This window comes from Grammomys surdaster, unplaced genomic scaffold (genome assembly GCF_004785775.1).
Source record: "Grammomys surdaster isolate TR1022 unplaced genomic scaffold, NIH_TR_1.0 126313, whole genome shotgun sequence".
NCBI lineage: Eukaryota > Metazoa > Chordata > Mammalia > Rodentia > Muridae > Grammomys > Grammomys surdaster.
Genome location: NW_021621113.1, coordinates 10,984,758 through 11,007,098, shown reverse-complemented (window position 1 = coordinate 11,007,098; position 22,341 = coordinate 10,984,758). Strand labels below are relative to the sequence as shown.

At 45.4% G+C, this 22,341-nt stretch overlaps 1 protein-coding gene across 17 annotated transcripts in view; it reads right to left on the bottom strand.

The window, feature by feature from the left end:
* The window catches only part of Eif4g3 (eukaryotic translation initiation factor 4 gamma 3), a 221,703-nt gene that overhangs the window by 35,018 nt on the left and 164,344 nt on the right, over positions 1 to 22,341 (bottom strand). For 11 of the 17 annotated variants that reach the window (XM_028759686.1, XM_028759683.1, XM_028759672.1 and 8 more), the window contains 9 exons: positions 19,232 to 19,365; positions 17,989 to 18,108; positions 17,604 to 17,645; positions 12,429 to 12,599; positions 9,923 to 10,120; positions 4,888 to 5,034; positions 4,319 to 4,555; positions 2,847 to 2,951; positions 785 to 917 (listed from right to left, as the gene is read on the bottom strand). In XM_028759686.1, coding sequence (XP_028615519.1) covers positions 785 to 917; positions 2,847 to 2,951; positions 4,319 to 4,555; positions 4,888 to 5,034; positions 9,923 to 10,120; positions 12,429 to 12,599; positions 17,604 to 17,645; positions 17,989 to 18,108; positions 19,232 to 19,365 — 1,287 coding nt within the window. The remainder of the gene's footprint in view (positions 1 to 784; positions 918 to 2,846; positions 2,952 to 4,318; positions 4,556 to 4,887; positions 5,035 to 9,922; positions 10,121 to 12,428; positions 12,600 to 17,603; positions 17,646 to 17,988; positions 18,109 to 19,231; positions 19,366 to 22,341) is intronic. The other 6 variants (XM_028759677.1, XM_028759681.1, XM_028759678.1 and 3 more) reach the window with 1 other exon arrangement.

Here is a 22,341-nt window from a genome sequence, read left to right as displayed (position 1 = left end):
TTCTTTTTTCTTTCTCTTTCCTTTTTTGACGATTCCTTTTTTTAAATTTTTTTTTTTTTTAAAAAATGTGCATTGGTGTTTTTGCCTGCATGTCTATCTGTGTGACAGTGTCGGATTCCCTGGAATGGATCTTACAGATGACTGTGAGCTGCCATGAAGACGTTGGGAATTGAACCAGAGTCCTCTAGAAGAGTAACTGGTGATCTCAACCTCTGAGCCATCTCTCCAGCCCCTTTCACATCATTTTTTTTTGTTTTTTTTTTTTTTTGTTTTTTGTTTTTGTTTTTTGAGACAGGATTTCCCTGTGTAGCCCTGGCTGTCCTGGAACTCGCTCAGTAGACCAGGCTAGCCTCGAACTCTCGAACTTAGAAATCCGCCTGCCTCTGCCTCCCAAGTGCTGGGATTAAAGGCGCGCGCCACCACCGCCCGGCACCTTCACATCATTCTTAAGTCTAAATTTTTACAACCTTAATGGAGAATATATCTCCCCTGCAGACACCCCATGCATTCACTGGACAACGTGTTTTGGAGGGGTTAAGCCATCAGTTTCAAAAGAGCTATTTTCACTTGCTTTTCTTACCTCGCTCAGGGAGTGGAGGCTGCTCACTGCTAGCCTGGGAGTGCCTGGCTTTGCACAAGCCGACACACATTTCCATTGTGTGCTCTCTTACTCCATGGCTAGTCTCAGGTCTCGTGGTTGCCTGACAACCACCTTTGTGACCTCATTGTCAGCACTTACCTAACAGTGCCAGCACGCTGCACCGCACTCCAGCCTCTGCCTTACCTGGCCTTCTCTTCTCTTTGGTCATCAGCTGCTGGACTTTCCTTTGCTCCTCTTGTTCTTCTATTTTGGCTTCTTTGTGAATCTGCTCGATAGTTTTTGGCCCCTGATCTGCTCTTCGGGACACCCAATTGCACTATGAGAACAGAACAAGTCTATGTGTCAGGTCACACAGAACATTACACAAAGGGTCGGGAGTCTAGCCTGGTGAACGCTTGTGCAAGGTTCTGGGTTTGGTCCTCAGCACCACACACAAGAACAATAATATAATTTTCCAAATAAAAAATAAATTAAAAACTATATTTTGGCTAGGCAGTGTGGCACGAACCTTTAGTCCCAGCACTCAAGAGGCAGAGGAAAGCAGATCTCTGTGAATTTGCAGCTAGTCTGGTCTACAGACTGAGTTCTAGGAAAGCCAGGGCTACACAGAGAAGCCTGGTAATACCCCTGCCCCCCAAAAGGAAAGAGTGTATACTTTCCATTGTAGGCACCAAATAACAATCTACTAAATGGAGACGTACGTATGTTAGTTCCTCAGCTGGTCATGGATGACGGCTGTACTCTAGGATTTCAAGCTAAGGTTAAATGATCAACTCTGGAGGGGTATTCAGTGCACATTCCAACAACTGGAGGGTAAACAGAAGGAAGAAGTGTTTGATGCAGCTGCCAACACTGCCCACACTGGGAGAGGAAAGGAGGCAGGCCGGGACACAGGAAGATCCTCCAGGACTGTGTGACATAGGGGTTAATACTCAGTTCACAGGGGCTCTAAATCAAAGGTGACAATCATTTTTATTCCTTTAATGACTCTGGTACCCTACCTAGAATGCCATACAAAGCAGCTTCTCTCTTCTCAGGAGACAAAACTTGCCTCACTCTATCCCAGCCTCCATTCCAATGGCTGAGATGAGCAATGTGGTAGAAACATGGATGCAAACCAGGCGAAGTTTAGCTTGGGAGGGAGCTCTGAGCAACAGGTCACAGCTTTTGCTGTTAAGGTTACATCTGAGGTGCTTCGCCAGGCGGTGGTAGCGCACACCTTTAATCCCAGAACTTGGGAGGCAGAGGCAGGCGGATTTCTGAGTTTGAGGCCAGCCTGGTCCACAGAGTGAGTTCCAGGACAGCCAGGACTACACAGAGAAACCCTGTCTGAAAAAACAAACAAACAAACAAAAAAAAACCAAACAAACAAAAAAAAAGGTTACATCTGAGTTTAGCAGGACAAAGAAGCCACATTGGTGCCCTGAAGACTGGGGGAGGGGAGGGGTGTGTGTGTGGTGAGGGCTGAGCTTCCAGCTGAGGCAGATAAACATGGCAGCTGGGATGACAGGGTGCCCAGGATGCAGAATAGCAACATCCATGAGTTTCAATGTACACACTTATCTCACCGAACTGTGGTAAAGTCTGAAGGATAGCAATACCATCATTATAGAAATCAAACACATGGCTTATGAGTTCAACATGTTCACTGTGGAGGAGACTCCAGCTGTCCAATTTAGAAAGCCTGAGTCTCACTGACCAGCACTGAACTCAGATGACCAGAGTCTCACTGACCAGCACTGAACTCAGATGACCAATGTCAGAGCTGCAGTATGGCATGGTAACTGGGAAAAAGACAAGATGCTCGACAGGTAGCTTCCTGTCACTTTAGTGCTTGCCACTCACACAAACACTGACTTCTTCATTTAAGTCTATTTGATCCTGCCCCCACCCCCACCATCCCTTTTTGTCACCTTGACACAAGCTAGAGTTATCCAGAAGACTCTCAATTGAGAGCATGCCTCCACCCAGACTGATAATAGGCAGTCTGGAGGGCATTTCCTTGATTACTGTATGTATGTGGTCTATCCCCTGAGCAGGTGGTCCTGAGCTGTAAACAAGCAGGCTAAGCAAGCCAGTAAGCAGCACTCCTTCATGGCCTCCTCTTCAGTTCCTGCCTCCAGGCTACTGCCCTGACTTCCTTTGACTATAAACTGTGTTGTAAAACTGAAAATGAAAAGAAATCCTCCCCCTCCCAAATGGTTGGTTTTTGGTCATGGTATGTATTGATAGAAACCTAACTTACCAGCCTGAGGTCGATTACATCCTGAAGCATGAACCGAATCCTGGAGGAAGTTTTTCTTTCTTTGACGATTTTCTCCATCTGGTTAAAGTACTGGTCCATGCGTGGCTGCAAATAATAAAACCACCATGATTTCTGGCTGAGAAATTCAATTCTCTTTTTTCATTTACTTTGGTTTTTGTCTTTATTATAAAGGGTCTCACTCTGAAGTCTAGGCTCCTTCAAACTTGTTATCTTCCTGCCTCAGCCTCCTGAGTGCTGGAATAATGTGTAATAGAGCACACTAAGATACCAAGTAGACTTTTAGGTGATTTAAGACTAACACACTATGGCTAAAAGCACTGGTGAAATTTGATTACCATTGTATTATGTTTGTATGTGTCCTCACGTGGAGGTGAGAGGAGACCTTTGGGAGTCGGTTCCCTCCTTCTACCATATGGATCCCAAGGCTCTAACGCAGGCTGACAGGGTGGCAAGCAAACACCTGTCAACATTCAACTATTTCCCTGTCCCCAGTAATGGCATTTAATGGAGAATATATGCACCCATTACAGAGAGCACCCTTGCTAGGCTCCTGGCATGTTATACTTCAGATCTCTCTGGAAGAGATAGCACTGTCCTTCGTTCCATTCCCTCTGAAACTAATGATAGCAGAGTAAGCTGTAGGGTGCTGGAACCTTAGGACAGAAAGCTGGAAGGCCTGACCTCTGCACTCTGCTTACAGAGGGAAGGAACCCCAATCTGCTACAACCACTGGGATTTGGGACTTTCTGTCACATACAAACATAGGTGACTCGTCTTTGACATTATTTCTTTGAAGCATTTCTAAGGTGTTTCCTTTATTTGTACAGCACCAGACTATGTCTTAAAGTACTCTTTATAGCTTCCTATACAGTGGTAGAAGGCAATGTCATCAATTAATCCATAAACTTAAGAAGCAAGTGAGAACTGGGCATGATGTCCCCCACATTTAACCCCAGCACCCAGGAGCAGAGGCAGGCAGATCTTTGTGAGTTCAAAGCTAGTCAAGTCTACATGTGAGTTTGAGGACAGCCAGAGCTACATAGTGAGACCCTGTCTCAAAAAAACAAAGCAAAACAAAAACAGTGACTTGAAGCAGGCAGAGTGATGCACACATGCCATCCCAGGGAGGTCAGCCGTAGATATACAAGAGAGACTGTCTCAAGAGAAACTAACAACCCCACTAGCTTTTCTTTCCTCTTTTTCAGGCCTGGTCCATTTCTTAACCCGCTTCTGCTTATAACCTATAAGATAGTTATGAGAGAGAAGGGCCAACCACCTAGTCTACACACTGATCGTCACGTGCTAGGGAGCACCTCTCCTTAGAGCTAACACAAGTGAGGTGAGGAGCACTGTCACACATGCATTGAGGAGGGCGGGAGGACCCTGCACACAGACTGCTTCCTACAGGGGGAAGGCTCCCTGGTGGAGTCTTCTGAGTTTCTGCTTGGTACCTTTGCTTTCTCAAAGTCCAGGTCTTTGCCGATGGTGGTGAGCAGGCGACACAGGCACTCCAGGGACTCCTCATCATGGTTCTTCAGCAGCTTCACCACACAGTCGTGCATGATGGCCTCCGTCAGCATTTTGAGTTTAAAGAGTTCTCCAATGAACTTAATGTTGCCGATGGATCTCCGCCGGGCTTTATCCTTGGCTTCTTCCAGTTCATCATGAAGCCTTGTCCTCTCCTCTGGCTGTTGTGTAAAAAGGGGGTGAGAACACCTAAGACTCCAGGGCCTTACTCCAGGGTTCCAATGCTCTGACACGGACCAATGAGCCTAACTCCTCAGGAAAACAGACCTACACACCAAAGGGTGCAACCTTCAAGATTTGTGACCCTAGCGACCCAGTGTTAGCCTGGCACTTGCTGTGGAGCCGAGTGCCTCTAACATAGGACTAAGGCATTTTCTTTGATACCAAGAAATACACACGGGCGCGCACACACGCACGCACGCACTAAGTCCCTCCCCAGGAGCCACAGCTAGCTGTATGACAATTCTGACAGTTCCTGACGTGAAGGTCTTACAGCACTGGCAGCTTCCAGTTCTTTCTGCTTCTTCTCAAAGACGTCGTCATCTGCTTTATCTTTTTCAAACTCCTTCTGGCAGCGGTTAAGCAGCAGCTTCCGGAAATTCACTGTGTTACCGGGCTTGTCAGCCATGGGTACCTTCAGCTGCATTCAGAGAACAAAGTACAAAGGCAGCCAGATTACTTAATGCAGACAAGACACACCGGTAAACATTTTAAAAACTACAGCCTCAGTCTTTTACACAGTGCAACAAAAAGTCGTCCTGTCTCTTATGCATCAAAGGCGCACACACACCTCCTGCCTTCTGTGGCTGGAATCCAAGCTGAGGTGGAATCTGTCATCAGCACAGTGGTTACAACATTACACCTACACTTTTAAACTGTGCAAGGTTATCCCTTTGTTTAAACCTTATTATTGTATTTATATGAGATGTGTGTGTGTGCACATACATGCACTTGGTGCATCCACGGAGGATTTTCACTTTCTCCTTGGGCTATGGGGAACAAACTCAGGTCATCAAGGTTGTGCAGCAAGCACCTCTATCCACTGAGTCACCCCCGACCCCCTCTGATAGAGTGTAGCCTCCATTCTAATAAAACATGAAATTCTCCTACTCAGTTACCGTACAACATGTAAAAGGACTTTTCTGGACTCAGAAATTGGATCCAACAGTTCTTAAATTAATAAACTGCCTAGGCCAAGCGGGTGAAAACCATATATGTATATTTTTGCTTTTTTAATTTTTAAAAATTTTTTGGGTAGCTGTCTTTGAGACAGGGTGTCATCACTTTAGGCAGGCCTGAGATTATAGAATCCAAGTTGGCCTCAAATCTGGAATCCTACTGCCCATGGCGCCTCAGTGCTGGGATTCCAGGCATGTGTCAATCTATTCCACCTTCTTACTTAATTAGAAGAAAGCAGGGATGAAGCACTAACCAATACTCAATGCCATGCTGTTCCTGTTCGGTTTACTCTTGAGACAGACCCTTTCGAACCTCAGGTTGGCCTTGACCTCACTATAAAGCTATGGATGACCTTGAACTCCTGATCCTCCTGCCTCTACCTCTCTCCCAAGGGCTGGGATCAGATATGCTAGCGAGACTAATTGATAGAATTCATCTTATCAACCAAATGGATGTGGACACCCGATCAAGACTGAGGAGCTGGAGAAAGTGGCAGACAGAGCCGTGACAGTGTGGAGCCCCAGCAATGTGCTCCTAGGATGCAGGAAAGATCAGTTACTGTGTTTTCTACCCAGCCCAGAGGCCAGCACGGCAGCAGCAAAACAGCTTAGGAATTAGGGAATTAGGGAAAACCAGGACCTACAGTTTAGAGAAAACGAAGAAAAGCTGCTGTAACCCTGATGTCAGCCCACGCAAAAAACGGCAATGACATCACAGTGCAGTCAGGGCCACCCTACTGTCACACCAGGGCCCAAAGCTCCTCAGTCTTCAAGGTAGAGTCACCATGGCTGGCACATGTTCATTTACTGGCACAGGCCTCAGTCTCAGCATGTGGGATAGATGTCACTGTAAAGTGACAGTCCAAAGGTAGCTCCTTCAACCTACTACCCTCTTCTGTGTGGCCAGTGTAAACAACAGGCTATGTACACTGCACAGAAGCCAGAAAAGACAGCTTTACTAGAGTCACCTAGAGACACGCAGAAGGGGCCAGTGTAAACAACAGGCTATGTACACTGCACAGAAGCCAGAAAAGACAGCTTTACTAGAGTCACCTAGAGACACGCAGAAGGACGCCTGCAAAACTTCGAACAGAGTGTTCCTTTTCAAAAGCCGGTGCTGCTTCAGTGCACTGAGCAAGTGGCATGTTTCCTCACCAGGTCACTCCAGCCACACTCTACTGTCCGGCAGACGTTTGGCCCCGTCTCCCGAGTATACCATCAGCCTCCCAGTGCTGGGAGCACGGGGAGCAGCCCTGCACCTGCTATCTTTCCAGTCATCATTCAGTCTGACCGCTCACAGCCATCACTCTCTCCTCAGTTCCCCACGTCTGTCCAGAGGAACCTCCTCGGAAGCTTCCTTCATTGTGCTCCAGACTCACACACCCACCAGAGATAAGACACAGGGAACTTCTCATGGGGCATGGAAGGAGTTTTTTCAAGTTCCTGTTTTGTCCTCCTGACTTTTTGAGACAGGGTCCCAAGTATTCCAGGCTGTACAGCTGAGGGCCTTGGCCTTCCTTCTCATGTTCCCATTGGAATTAGAGGCCTGCTTCAGACACCTGCTTAGATTCTTTACCTATTGTCTCAGGGTTAGTATTTCTGTGGTAAAAACCATGACCAAAAGCAATTTGCAGAGGGAAGCCTTTATTTCACTCACAGTTAAAAACAGTGAGGGCAGAAACTCAAGCAGAAACCTGAAGGCCTTGAAGGGCGCTACTTACTGCCTTTCTTCCTATGGATTGCTCAGCCTGCTTTCTTACAGAACCCAGGACCGCCAGCCCAGGGATGGCCCCACCCACAGTGGGCTGGGCCTCCCGTATCAATCACTAATTGAGAAGATGCTTTACATTCTTGCCTATGGCCTAATCTTATGAAGGCTCCCCCGTCTCTGATGATTCCAGCTTGTGTGAAGTTGGCACACAACTGGCCAGCACACTCTTGTACTCAGGCTCTCATTCTCTCAGACACAGAGGGCATTTCAGACATGTGGACCTGAGCAGCATGTAACTCAGAGGCACTCTGAAATGGGCATTTTCCTTTTCACAGTAACTAAATAGAACAAAATAAGGCAACTTAAGGTTCCAAAATTAGTTTACTTATTTTAATTAAAAAGTTATTTATATTTTATCATTCGGGAATGGGTTGTGCTATATAGCTCTGGCTAGCCTAGAGCTTAGTACATAGCCCAGGCTGGCCTTGAACGTTTCTTGATTCTCTTGTATCTGCTCCAGAGTGCTGGGATTATAGGAATGAGCTGCAGTGCCTGGCTAATACATTGTTCCTTTATTGCTGAGACAGGCAGGGTCTTGCTGGCATCAACTTTGCAATGATACAACAATACTCCTGCTTGAAACTGTCATTATCAATTGGTACAGTTGCCTGTAGGATGCCTCTTTTTTTTTTTTTTTTTTTTTTTTTTTAATTTGGTTTTTCGAGACAGGGTTTCTCTGTGTAGTCCTGGCTGTCCTGGAACTCACTCTGTAGACCAGGCTGGCCTCGAACTCAGAAATCTGCCTGCCTCTGCCTCCCAAGTGCTGAGATTAAAGGAGTGCGCCACCACCGTCTGGCAGGATGCCTCTCTTGACCATGTTTTTCCATGCAACTTATTTCTGAGGGACTAAAGGTGCTGAATCTTAGCCATGGGACTTCCAGTCGGCTGAGGGGCCTGCAGTGTTCTTTAGTCACTTCTTATTGAACTGGAGAAGCTGTGCTATCAGAAGCACGCCTTAGTCTCTGATGATCCCCTGAAGTTGTACATGCTTTGCCTGAGCACGGGGGGTGGGGTGGGGTGGGGGAGGCACCAAGTGCAAATGTGTGGCTGGTTACACAGTCTGTGCTATCGATTTCTAATGTCTTAACAACGTGAGAAAAAGAGAGCCTCATTTTATTTGTTAGAATTCATCTAAGCAATGCAAAGTAACATGAGAACGCATTCACTCACTCACTCGCTCACTCACTTGCTCACTCACTTATTTTTACAGTGATGGATGGGCTTAAGTCACCTAGAAGGGTTCAAACGGAGGTTATGTCAAGACTTGGGTAGATCACTGATAACACAGCTTGCTTGGCATGTGCAAGGCCCCTGGTTTCTTATTTTGCACAGAAAGCATAACAGTGAAAGAGAGACAGTAAGTGGTATAGAGTGTGTGGTATAAGGCATACAATCTATGTACACTATGGCATGGAGACTGAAAAAACATCCCTCTAACTAATGAGAAGATATATTCTCCTTTATCTATGACATTACTATCCAGCTAGGGTTTCTTGAACACTATGTAGTTTGGGCTAGAAAACTCTTGTCAGAGATTGTTCTCTCCTTGAGCAGTGTGTGTTAGCTCCCTCAACCTATGCTCTCAAAGAGGCCAAGACTAAAAGTGTCTCTAGAGGTAGGGAGACAGCCCTGGTGAGAAGACTGAGTCAGTTCAGTGTTAGAGATAAGGTTCTATCAGTCAGAATGTTGGAGGGCTTGGGGGAGCACTTGCTGTTTGCCAAAGGACCAGTGGTGAGCTCTCGCACCCACACACAGCCACAGTGACACAGAGGCAAGAGCAGTGGAGCTGCAGGTGGAGGTGCTGAGCTGGCCCCGCTTCCCTCCTCTTCCTGTTTTCTTCCTACTACTGTCTTTGGCAGGAGGACAATGGTCTAAGCGGGATTGTTATGCTCATAATGCTTTAACATTGTATTCATTTGCTTTTCTTGTTTTTAAATAAGACTTAATCTTATTCCTGTTTATGTATGTTCATATGTATGCTATGGGTTAATGTCTGTGACAATTTAAGAAAAGGAAAGTGCTTCTTCGTTTCTCTGCTTTCAGCTGTTGTTGAGACAGACTTATTTTGTATCCTGGGCAGGTCTGTACACAGCAGCTATGCTCCTGAGTGCTAGGACTGAAGGTGTGAGTTACTATGTCTAGGAAGACAGGAAACAATCAGATTTTGAACATTTTTGATAAGACAACTGTCTTTTCAGTTCCAGAGGCCAGAATTAGAACAATTAATTTACCTTTAAATTTAGTTAATGATAAAGTTAGCACATGCTCTAGTTCTATAAGATGACACTCCAGAATAAAATTGTTGCCTGTGATATAATTCCACATTACTAACTTAAACCTCAGTGTTCTCTGGGCTGGAGGAGACCATATGCCTGTGCCCATTTCAAGCAAGTCTCCATATACTCCTAGGGGTGTGGACAGACATTATTTTCGCAAATTCTTTTCTATCAGTGAGAATAGATACAGCAGGGCTAGCAATCTATTCTCCCTCTGCACCGCCATGACACTGTGGGAAGAGTACGGCGAGGGGAGGGTATACCTCTTGGCGACTCTCGGTTTACTGCTTCCTCTCTTCTTACCGTTACTAGGCACCGACACATGTTTGCATACGCCACAGAGAAGCTGGGCTCATCGATAGCCTTCTCAAAGACCAGGTCAATGACCCCCTTTAGCCGCTCTTCCGTGTCCACAGTAAGTGCCGACACTTGCTTCATCAGCTGGTTGAACATCTGTGGTGTCAGTTTATTTAAAATACTTCGAACTTTTCTGAAAAGTTCCTGGGAGGGTTAAAATAAACAGCATTAGCCAGTCCTAAATGCACCTCCTTCACACCTGCGGGGGGGGGGGGGGCCCCCCAACGCCGCACCCCCTTCACACCAACAGGGGCTTCAATGTTCACACCTGCGGGAGGGGGGGGCTCCCGGCCGCACCCACTCCACACCTGCAGGGGATGCCATGCTGCTTTTGACTAGGGAGCACTTTAGGAAGAATGACTTCACTTAAAAGTCGCCCAGGAAAACTGCCTGCAGTTTCCTTTCTTCCACTTTTCTTCTACAGAACCAGAAACTCGGCAGGGGTGGGGAGGCCCCTGTATTTCTTAGATCACAAGTGCATCTAAAGCTTTAAAATGGTTGATGCAACCTTTGAATGATTATCATTTAAAAAATTTTTTTCTAATTAGAGCTAAGTAAAAAGACTTTGATTCAAAGATTTTTTTTTTTTTTTTTTTGGTTTTTCAAGACAGGGTTTCTCTGTGTAGCCCTGGTTGTCCTGGAACTCACTCTGTAGACCAGGCTGGCCTCGAACTCAGAAATCCACCTGCCTCTGCCTCCCAAGTGCTGGGATTAAAGGCGTGCACCACCGCCGCCCAGCTATTTCACAGACATTTAAGAAGTGTCTCATACATCACGCTGTCCTTGAATCAATGGCCCAGATCCTGGGTGCTCGAGTCATAGGCACCCCTCCAGTCCCGCCATGTGACTAGTGGGTGGTCACTAAAACTCAAACTAGTCTTTTGCTTGTTTTGAGTAAGCAGCTGAGAGCTGGATAGGGCCAGGTGGAGGTGGCAGCAGTGTAGGACTTGAATCTCAGCACTCAGGAGGCAGAGGCAGGCAATCTGAGTTCAAGGCAGGCTGGGTCTATAGACGGAGTTCTAGGAGAAGCACTGTCCCAAAGAGTTGAATTAGAGCTAGCAAGAAGAACTGTTCTTTAGAAACAGTGGACCAAGATGAGCAGCAATACCCCCACACGTCTGTGTTATTTTTACCACTGCTATTCAATGCCCTATGAAAGGGCCTCAGTGTAAGAAGAAAAACAAAGACCAACACACTGGAGAGGGAGAAACCAGCCCAGTCTACAAAGGACAACAGCTGTCTGCAGGTAAAGCCTGACTACAAGGAGTCTATAGAAGGAGCTCCTAGTTGGCCAGCCCAGTGACCCACCTCAGTTCTAACACAAGCTGAAAAGAAAGTCAGCCTATCCTCACCCTTTTCCCCTATCTCCCTCCCTCCCTCCCTCCCTCCCTCCCTCCCTTCCTCTCTCCCTCCCAGTTTTTGAGACACTGTCTTGCTTCCAATTGCCTGGGAACTGGCAACTCCTCAGCAGGGATTACAAATCTAAGCAGCTGCTGCAGTACCTCTGTAGCATGTGTAGGAACTACAGCGGTCAGCTCAATGTCTGCACTAGCAGTGGATAACCAGAAATAAACACAGACCCTTGGTAATAGCACTAAGCCACCTAGGACTTAGTTAAACATGTAACAAGACATCCACAGCAGCTTTCTAAGAACGACTGACCCCAGCAGAAAGAGGGAGAGAAGCCTCGAGCAGAGGGAGCCTCACGGTGCTTAATGTCAGTTTTTGCCAAAGTCATCTACAGTTTAATTCAAATCCTAATCTGTGTAGCCTTTCTGTTATCTTTTAGTAAACAAACAAAAAACCCAAGGAGTTAATCCCATACTACAGATGTAAAGACAAAAACAAAACTAAACACCCCAAAAGGGTTCATTTTCCAACATCCACATAGCAGCTCACAACCGTCTGTCTCATGTTTCCAGTTTTAGAGGACCTGATGCCCCTCCCTTTCTAGCCTTTGGCAGCACAAGGTGTGCATTCAGTGCAGGAAGCTTGCTTGCTCCTCAGGGACAGACTGATCACCAACATAATGGGAACAAACTCTCATGGCTCTGCAGAAGAGGAATAATAAAAGTGGCACCTTTAACATGAGGGTAAAAGGCTAAGTTCAAGGCTAGCTTGGTCTGCATAGCTGTTAGTGGAATGACATTTTAGGGCCACCAACACAGAATAGATTATTTCTTATTATTATGTAGGCCTCAGTAATGAAGCTATAAGGCTATTAGAAAAAAAATGACAAAAAGCCAGGTACAAGGCTAACACTTTTAATGAGGCAGGCGGATCTCTGAATTGAAGCCAGCCTAGTCTACATGGAGTTCGAGGCCAGCCAGGGCCCTGTGTCAAACAAAACAATGAACACCTTTCCACACACTGATAATGCAGAAGAGCTTACAAGGGAAGGCTCAAGCTAGTAGCACACTTCTGCCCAGGGCACAGGCACAGTGCTGCTCACCTGTGTTTTAATGCTTTCGGGGTCATCGGCGTGGCTGTCCCGCTTCTGGCTGGGCTTCCAGGCGTTCTCTGCCTTCCTCAAGTGCACATCCTCTTTTACGGAGACGGTGATTATCTTTCTGGGCTCCCGTCTCTGGCCAGGCTGAGATCTCCGAGGTCCAACATTCACCAACTAGGACAAGAACATTATATGCATTCAGAGAATTACAGCAGCCTGCTTCTGTGGGGCTGTGGAAGCCTCATGTTTCAGCAAACACTTCTAAATGGAAAGACCAGGTATTAGGTGTCCCAGTTAAGAAATACTCTTCCTCAGAACTTGGGAGGGAGAAAATGCCTCAGAACCATCATTACAACGTCTCTGCCTCCACAAAGATCAAGAAATGGTGTCTGATAAACTGCCATTCCAACCAACCCAGGAAGCCTGTGCTCATCGGAAGTTACACTGCACCAGTCTTGATCCCCACACTAGGACTAGTTATTTCCTGCTCCACAAACATTCCCAGGCAAAAAAAAAAAAAAAAAAAAAAAAAAAGGCTGTTTCAAACACTATCTGTAAAAGGAAAGGAAAGAAACAAACTATTTGTACTAGTTGTGGTACTACACACCCACACGCTTGTAATCCCAGGACGTGAGACAGGAGACAGAAATATCAGCCTGGACTACACTGAGTTCTAAGACAGCCTGAGCTAAGGGTGAGACCCTGTATCCCAAAAAAAAAAAAAAAAAAAAAATCAATAAACTATTAATAAATTCTAACCCAATCTACATCTATGAACTTTGCAGGTGGAATTTAAATACAACTTCATTATTAAATACTCTGTAATACACACCTACTCTTAGGGCAGAGCACTGTGATTCCCAATTTCATCAATGTAAGGGGAACTAATTATTGTCTGGAAAAAAGTCTTTATTTCTCTCTTCCCCTCCTACCATGATACATGTAGTAAAACAAATACGTATCAATGACACAATGGTCACCAAATGAAATAGTGTTACAGCAAGACAAGTTGTGCAGAGCTGGTGACATGGCTCAGAAGTTAGGAATGTTTGTTGGTGGCCAGGTATGGTGGTATACACCTGTAATCGCAGGATTTGGATGGGAAAGCAGGTATATCCCTGAGTTCGAGGCCAGCCTGGTCTACATGGCAGTTTCCAGGAAACAGGGCTACATGGAGTCCTGCCTGAAAAATAAAGGCGGAGGTGGTGTTTGGTTTTCCGAAGAACCCAAGTTTGGTTCCCGGCACCCTCGTTGGACAGCTCAACTACTACCTGCAACTCCAAAACCAAGATATCTGATGTGACCTTGGCACTGAACTCATGTAGACACACAAACACAGGCACACACATATACATAATTTTAAAGGGCTAGAGAAGTAGCTCAGCAGTTAAGAGCACTGTCTCCTCTTCCAAAAGTATTGAGTTCAAATCTCACAACCACATGGTGGCTCACAACCATCTATCCTGGGATCTGATGCCCTCTTCTGGCATGCAGGTGTACATACAGATAGAGTTCTTACCTACATAAAACAAATGAATAAATCTTTAAAATAAATAAATAAATAAATAAGTACCCATTGTTTTTGCCAAGGACTGGAGCTCCCCGTACCCATGTAAGGCAGCTCACAAATGTCAGGAACTCCAGTTCCTTGGGGTCCAATGCCCTCTTCTGGCCTCTGCAGTCACTGTACACATACATATACAAATCCACAGAGACACATATCATGTTTTTAAAATTTTTACATAAATAAACTTTTTTTTTTTTTTTGGTTTTTAGAGACAAGGTTTCTCTGTGTAGTCCTGGCTGTCCTGGAACTCACTCGGTAGACCAGGCTGACCTTGAACTCAGAAATCCGCCTGCCTCTGCCTCCCAAGTGCTGGGATTAAAGGCGTGCGCCACCACCGCCCGGCGTCATAAATAAACTTTTAAGGTTACAGTTTGTATGTAGAATACACACCTGCCACCTTACATGTTTTTAAGTCAGCTTCCTTTATTGGGTTTTGAACTTGACTTCCCTTTCTCCCCTTTGAAACAATCTCACTACAAGGCCCTGGCTGGCCTTGTACTCACAGAAATTCACCTGTCTCCGCTGGAATTCAAGATGTGTGTCCTTATTTGGGGACACAGGCAAGGTTTCCTGCAGCTTAGGCTATCCTGAACTGGATACCTGCACATCCAGCACTACTGCTCAAGATTAACCATGGAATGAATATCGTGCGTTGACGTTTCAGCCTTGTTACACAATGATAATCTGGTTTTTCTTCTGATAAATCATTCAAATGCTGTAAATATTTGTATTATTTTTAAGAGGATTGTATTATTTTTAAGAGGTACAGAAAAAAGTCTTCATAAGACACAAACCACAATAGTATCTCATTTAATACCACAGTCAGTGCTGCACTTTCAAATACATAGATAACTCTGGGGAAAAAAAAATACAGATTAAAGAATCATAAAAACGGAGTGTCCAGGTCAGATATGGTCCTAACCTAGGTTGATAAGCTTAAAAGCATTTTCACCTAAATGTTCCAAGTCATCCCTTTCACCAATCATCAATCAAGGACTTGAAATGGCAGTACCAATCGGGTGTCAGGATGAAAGTTCAAACCCTCGTTAATACTGTCAAATGTACCAAGAAAGGACACAGAACAGATGGCAGGATCTCAAATGTTTTAGCAAACATTAAAACTAAACAAAAACAAAAGCAGGCCAGATAAGGTATGAGACACGGCTTAATGGGGAGGCACTGAGGACAGGACATCCCATCAGGGAGAGCTGCGGAAGCAGACCACGGACAATCACTCGTAAATGCACCTCCTACACAGGGCCCAGCGCAAACAGCTCTGGTAGGGTTCCAGCTAGCCAAAGGCTGTCTGGATTTTATGATCAAGTTCTATTCCCGAGGCAGCAGCTCGTGTGGATAAGTACAAGTAAACAACTTAACCCACACTTGGATATAAAACACACCACACCAGATGCACTTGGAAAAAAGGATCTGAGATCAAACGACAGACAAGTCACGGAAAGAAGGCCTGGCAAGACAGAACAGGTGCTAACATGCAGACGCCACATCCCCAACACACATTTAAAGACAGGTGACTCAGAGGGACAGTGCACATCTGCAAACTCAGTGATGGTGGGTGGGAGCAGACACGCCATCCTGAAGCCTGCTGCCAGCCAGTGTAGCTGAAACAGCAAGCCCTACGTTCCACAGAGACCCTTGTCTCAAAAAAAAATAAGGTCATCTGTGATCGAGGGGCACATCAGATATGGTCCTTGGTCTGCCCACAGGGATGTACCCTTGTGCACACGTGTACCATTCGTCTATATACCCCATATAAAGAAGAATCACACAATGCATATTTGAGGATAATCATTTACAAAAAACCACTGCAAACACCAATGAGTAGGCCTCGAGTGATATAACCTGCAAGGGAGACCAACTCATGCACATCTCCTCACTCACTTTAAGTTCCCAGAAGAAAAGCCACCCCGTGTAAAAGGTTATGCAAGGCAGACTGACTGAGCTCCTGGGAAGGCAGAAAGCTCAATGCTGCAGGCTTAAAGCCAGCCTGTCCATGGGACTGGAGAGATGGCTCAGAGGTTAGGAGCACTGACTGCTCTTCCGGAGGTCCTGATTCCCAGCAACCACATGGTGGCTCACAACCATCTGTAATGGAATCTTATGCCCTCTTCTGGTGTGTGTCTGAAGACAGCTACAATGTACTCATGTAGATAAAAATAAATAAATCTTTTTTAAAAAAAAAAAGCCAGCCTGTCCTAGACTACCGTTAGCACCCTTAACAAACTGTTCATTGGCCACTTCTGGGTTTGACAGAAGGGATCATTAGGGAATTCTTTTGGGATGTACTAACAAACCCTATCTTCTACTAATCCAAGTGACTAGAATATTATCAGACAGCCTGTGAGGCCAGAAGCCAAGATTTCCCTGTCTGGCTATAACCCCTTACCTAAAATCTCCACTGGTGTAAGAGTGACATTCTTTTGTTCTTCTACTAAAAAATGTCACAGAACTGCCACCAAATTAGAATAGGGCATTTGAAGAAACCCAGATCTGTGTTCTTAGGCCTTGATCACTCATATTTAGCTTGAAAATAAATGAAAAAAAGAAATGTATTTATTTAGCATGTATATATGCCAAAAGAGGGCGCCAGAGCTCATTATAGCTGGTCATGAGCCACCGTGTGGGTGCTGGGAATTGAACTCAGGACGTCTAGAAGAGCACCCAGTGCTCTTACCTCTGAGTCATCTCTCCAGTTCTAGAATAAACTCTTACATTGAGGTGAGAGCATTAGTTTGCAGTGACACTATAAATAATAACTTTAATAGTATCCTTTAAAAAAAATAGTACTCTGTAGTGCTATATAGTGAAACAGTACTAATAGTGAGTGACTTCCACACACACCATTTATACACAAGCATCTGAACACACCCACACATGGAATCCTGTGCAGTGGTTACGACACACTGGCAATGAGGTGCTGGGGTTACAGGCGAGCACTAGCACGTCTATACCTGGCTTTTCCCATGAGTTCTGCTCTGGGGACTGAAGTCAGGACCTGAGGCTGTGTGCGGAGCACTTTACTAAGCCACCTCTCCACCTTTCCAAAAAGTCACTTTAAAATTTCATTTCTAGTTTCACTAATTTACAAGAGATACAGCTTGCTCTCCCCTCCTGTGGCTTCCTTTGCATCAACTACTGGACAACAATGAACAACAAGTGGGTAGTAAGCACTGAGAAGACGCACTGCAAGGGGAGCCCTCGCTTTGTCCTTTCCGTAAGTGACTAGGAGCTACATCAAGCAATCCGGAGAGCACAGACGTCCCATGGAGAGAGGACCCAGTATTCCCCACGCTTCCTCTGATCTACAAGGCAGGGATCCCTTGATCTACAAGGGAGTGGACAGAGCCTGCAGTCTGGCACAGGGTGGCACCCAGTGCAGATCCACTGTTGTAACCTACAGGTTACAACACTATACTTCTGGAGGTGCCGTTTGCCTATATTCTGACTTCATGGCCTATAGTAAATACGAGCAAACCAAACACTACATCATCACAGACATGTCTGTAAAAAAAGATCCAGCACTTCCCTACAGGTAAGCAATTCAGGGGGGAGAGAGACACCGCCGATGGAGTGCAGCCTGCGGTTGTGCTTACTTCCACAATTGGCAATCCATGCCCGCTCTGCACTTTGTAAATCTGTAGAAACAAAGAGAGGATTAGCTGAGAGCCACTGGAATCTCTAGGAAACCATGACATCCCAGAATCCTACCCAAGTCTGGTTCTATAGCAAAAGAATGTGCCAGTCAACTTCAACAGAGACGAGACAGACAAAGACCAGACCAGTCACTGCAGTAAAATAGTGCAGGTGCACCATGCATTTGCTTTAATACTCATATGGGTATTATTACGGAGGACAGTCTTTGCCTCTTCTACTTCTTGATCATAGGACTCAGCATATAGAAGCCGCTCCCTGTGCTTAGACACGGTGTCTGGCACAGCTTCCTAACTGATTGGATTGTGGTAGGGAACTGGCACTTACAGGCACACCTCTTCCACCAGGCGTCTGCCTTCCAATATCTGCAAAGGCTGGGGTGAAGTCAGGTCCTCGAGGCAAAATGCGAGGATCCAGGGTCCGCATTGTTAATCTGGGTTGGTTGATCTGCATGAAGAAACACAGAAGAGCTTGAAGAACACAAGGGCAGTGCATTCAGTGTCACGAAATTAACAGACATCACTGATGTTGTGAGTTGACGAGGTAATCACTGATTCTCCCTCAGAAAACTAGCCCCGAGGCTGCTGGGATGTATCATCATTCAGGAATGAGGAGGCTGTGGGGTGAGTGCTTTAACCACCACCCAGCCCCATCCCATTACATACGAAACCAGTCTGAACTGCATTAACTTTCATTGTGCGCCGTATAAACCAACTGTAAAGAGGAAGGATGCTGGGGACAGGGGTGGTTCAGGGTTAACCACTTGCTGCTCTTGCAGAGGACTTGAGTTCCCAGCACCTACACAGCAACTTACCATATATCTAATTCCAAACCTAGGGGATCTGACACCTCCTTCTTGCCTCTATGGACAGTAGGCACATATGTGATACACAAACATACGTGCTGGCAAGTATCCATACACATAAAGTAATAAATACCTATTAAAACCTCAAAAGAGAAGTTTTAAAGTCTATGCAAAGGACTAGGGACTTTGGTTACCATTGGGACTTGACTAACTTTCGGGAGAGTTTTGAGATACTCGGTATCTGAATGATGCTGACTGTTCCCTACGCTTCAGCTTCTAAATACCTCTGCTCTGGTTTCCGACCCTCCTTGTTGCTGCGGTGACTCCCTCTATGAATGCAGCCTCGCTTCCTCCAACTCAGAGTAGAGAGCCTCAACAAACACACACATTAATATACTTTAAAAACCATCACCCAGGGCTAGAGAGAAGGCAGAGCAGTAACTTATTCTCGAAGGACACCAGGGATTTCAGTTCCTGGCATCAACATAGTGGTTCAACTTAAACTACCTTCAACTCCAGTTCCAGGGTTGTGACACCCACTTCTGACCTCCTTGGGCACTGCATGCATACATGCAAGTAAAAACTCATATACATAATGAAATAAAATCTAAAAGAAACAACTTCCAATAACCTAAAAAAGACAAAAATATTCTGGCAATAGCCAGTTCTTAATCATTACATATTTTAATCCCTGTGATCTAATAGTTCCTCAGAGCTGCACGCACTGCACCAGTCTGCACTCAATGCTCAGATTACATGGCTTACCTTGTCAAGAACCACATCACTGATGGGAGGCAGGCCTTCTGGCTTTTGGATACAGGCAGGCATAAACTGGAAGTCCAACAGGAACTCCCGGTCATATTGCTTCTTGCCTTCTGTATCTGCAGGCTTCCAGGATTCTAAAAGAACAGCACAAGCAGAAACCATTTGCCCAAACCTGCTTCCATACTTATTTTACCTCCTCAAGGAGAAAAAGATGCAAACTCAAAGTGTCAGGAGCCATCTAGGATAGGTTACGGCTAACAGGTGACCTTCCTGGAGGTGGCCTACCACTTCTGCATCGTCTGCCATGGGTGAGCTCTATGAGGCAACGTCCCAAAGAGACTTCATCTCGGGATTGCTTCTTGCAACTAATGTGTCTTTCCTGTCATTATTAAATTAATATAATAATCCCTAGGCATTAGCCCACCCTATTGAACAGACTTCATGCAGATTAACATAAAGAGGAACTTTCATGAAGTAGTGCAGTTTAGATGAATTAATAATTTCACAGAATTCTTTATTTGATTCAAATAATCTTGGTTTTTGTTGTTTTGCTAAAAAGATGTAATAAAGGTAGAATCAAGAACAGAATTGCCCACTGCTCATAACAGTAAGTAAAGGCTGCATAGTAAGCAATACAAGGAGCTTTCATATTCTCCTAAAAGGAGATATAGCCACGGGACATCTTTGTTCAAGGAAAAGCATGAGGTCCAAGGAAGAAGCCATGGGTGTGCAGTATGATAAGACAAGGCCATGAGAAACTGCTGCTTTGAACTTATAATGAGCTTACAGAATGAAACACGGCTTTGAACTTAATGTCAATATCCTTCTGTAACTCCCCTTTTGTGCAACATTTTTTTTTTAGGTTTTTCGAGACAGGGTTTCTCTGTGTAGTTCTGGCTGTCCTGGAGCTCACTCTGTAGACCAGGCTGGCCTCGAACTCAGAAATCCACCTGCCTCTGCCTCCCAAGTGCTGGGATTGAAGGCGTATGCCACCACTGCCCAGCTTTGTGCAACATGTTATCTCTGAGGTAATTTTCTAAAAACTTTTGGCTGTAAAAAGGCTAGAGAAAAAAACTAAAGATGACGGTTTGGCTTGGGGGGCTCTGAGCCATCCATCCATCTATTCACCCATGCTTCCTCCCATCCGGCTGTAGTGATGTTGCCATTGTCCCGCTCCATCCCGTGTGTGGGTTTTCTGTGTGAGTGACTCTCTTTCAGCTCTGGTTCACAAGGATTTAACGAGCCTGGTCTGCAATAGGGCTCTTGGTAAACTGGCTGCTATACAGTCTGTGTTAATCTCCAAGCCTAGTGGGTTTCAGACACAGAATAAGCAAGAATGTCACATCTCCAGAAGTTAATAGCATCCAGTTCAGTCAGAGAAAGCTACAAGGTCAGAGATCAGCAGTCTTTTGTCCATCATGCAATGCTATGTCCCACCTCAGCTCATTCCCCTAAGGCTGGGCAGCCCCCTCCACTGTCTCCTGAGGCATCAAAGCTAGCACAGGCATCCAGAAGCTGATAAAGAATAGAGACTCCAAATGACAACAACTGGAGGCGTGGAGCAGGCACTGTCTACACCCCTCAGAGCCTGCAGCCCGGCTCACTTTTATTCATGGTTTTCAAGACGTGGTTTCTGCATGTTCTGGAATGAGATCTGTAGACAAGGTTGGCCTTAAGTTTACAGAGATCCTCCTGCCTCTGCCTCCCTAGCACTGGGATTAAAGGCCGGTTCCATCACCACCCAGCCATCCAGGCTCTTAAGGATGTACAAGAACCATCAAGCCAGGACGGGCGCAGAAATAAGAAACCAGACAAGATTTTAGCTTCTTGGGAAACAAAGTCAGCCAAGTAGTTGTTCACATGGAAATGTTACTTTAAAGAGAAAAACAAAAGTAATAAAAAAAAGTTTATTTCAGACAATGAAAGTCTAGTCAGCAAGATCTTTTTATTATAAATTTTGAATTAGTATTATGTCACAGGAATTTGGCTTATCTCTGTGTTGTATAAACTGTTTAACCTCACTTTTTTTTTTTTTTTTGGTTTGGTTTTTCGAGACAGGGTTTCTCTGTGTAGCTCTGGCTGTCCTGGAACTCACTCTGTAGACCAGGCTGGCCTCAAACTCTCGAACTCAGAAATCCACCTGCCTCTGCCACCACCGCCTGGCTTAACCTCACTTTCATTTAAGAAAATTTTCAGCTTAAAAACTTTTTAAAAATTTATGCATGTGAGTATACCGCCGCTGTCATCAGACACACCAGAAGAGGACATCGGATCTCATTACAGATGGTTGTGAGCCACCATGTGGTTGCTGGAAATTGAACTCAGTGCCTCTGGAAGAGCAGCCAGTGCTCTTAAGCCCTGAGCTCTCCCCTCCAGGCGCCTCAGCTTAAAAACTTAATGGGTCTGTGCACTAGAAAGCAGCACCTGCAGAGGCCCAGATGGCATGGATCCCTGGAGCTGGAGTTACAGGCACTTGTAAACTGAGGTTGAGGCTGGGAACCAAAGTCTGGTCTACTGCATGGTTTGTATGTGCTTTTAAGGACAGAACCATTTTAAGACCCCCTAGCCTTACTTTTATTACATAAAATTTGAAGTCCCAGATCATGTCCCAGTAGCAGGCTGGACCCTGTGTCCGTAGGGTTCCTACTCCAAGAGACTCTATTAGTGTTACGAAGATGTTGTCAAACCAAGCCTGTCTTATGTAACTATGCTTATTAGAAAGTGGATAACTTATTGGGGTTTAGGATTTAAACCAACCCTTTCCTAACCTTCCTGCTACACAAGGGTTACAAGATCAAAGAAAATCAGAAGTCCATTAGGTAGCTGGACCAAGTCACTTGGCAACGACAGCACTGTTATCACAATTATGAAGAAAAGGCTGGTGGGACATCACTCCTACAGTTTAAAAAATAAATGTTTATAGCAAACTGTTTTGCTAATTGTTGCTAAATTTGATGTGCTGTATGTAAGAATGGGACACTACAATTTAGATAAGCCAACACCTGGGGGAACTGGGCGCATCGGTGCTTACACCACAGGCCAGGCCTAGTGGCACACACATGTAATCCCAGCTCTTCTGGAGGCTGAGGCACAAGAACTGCAGGTCAAGG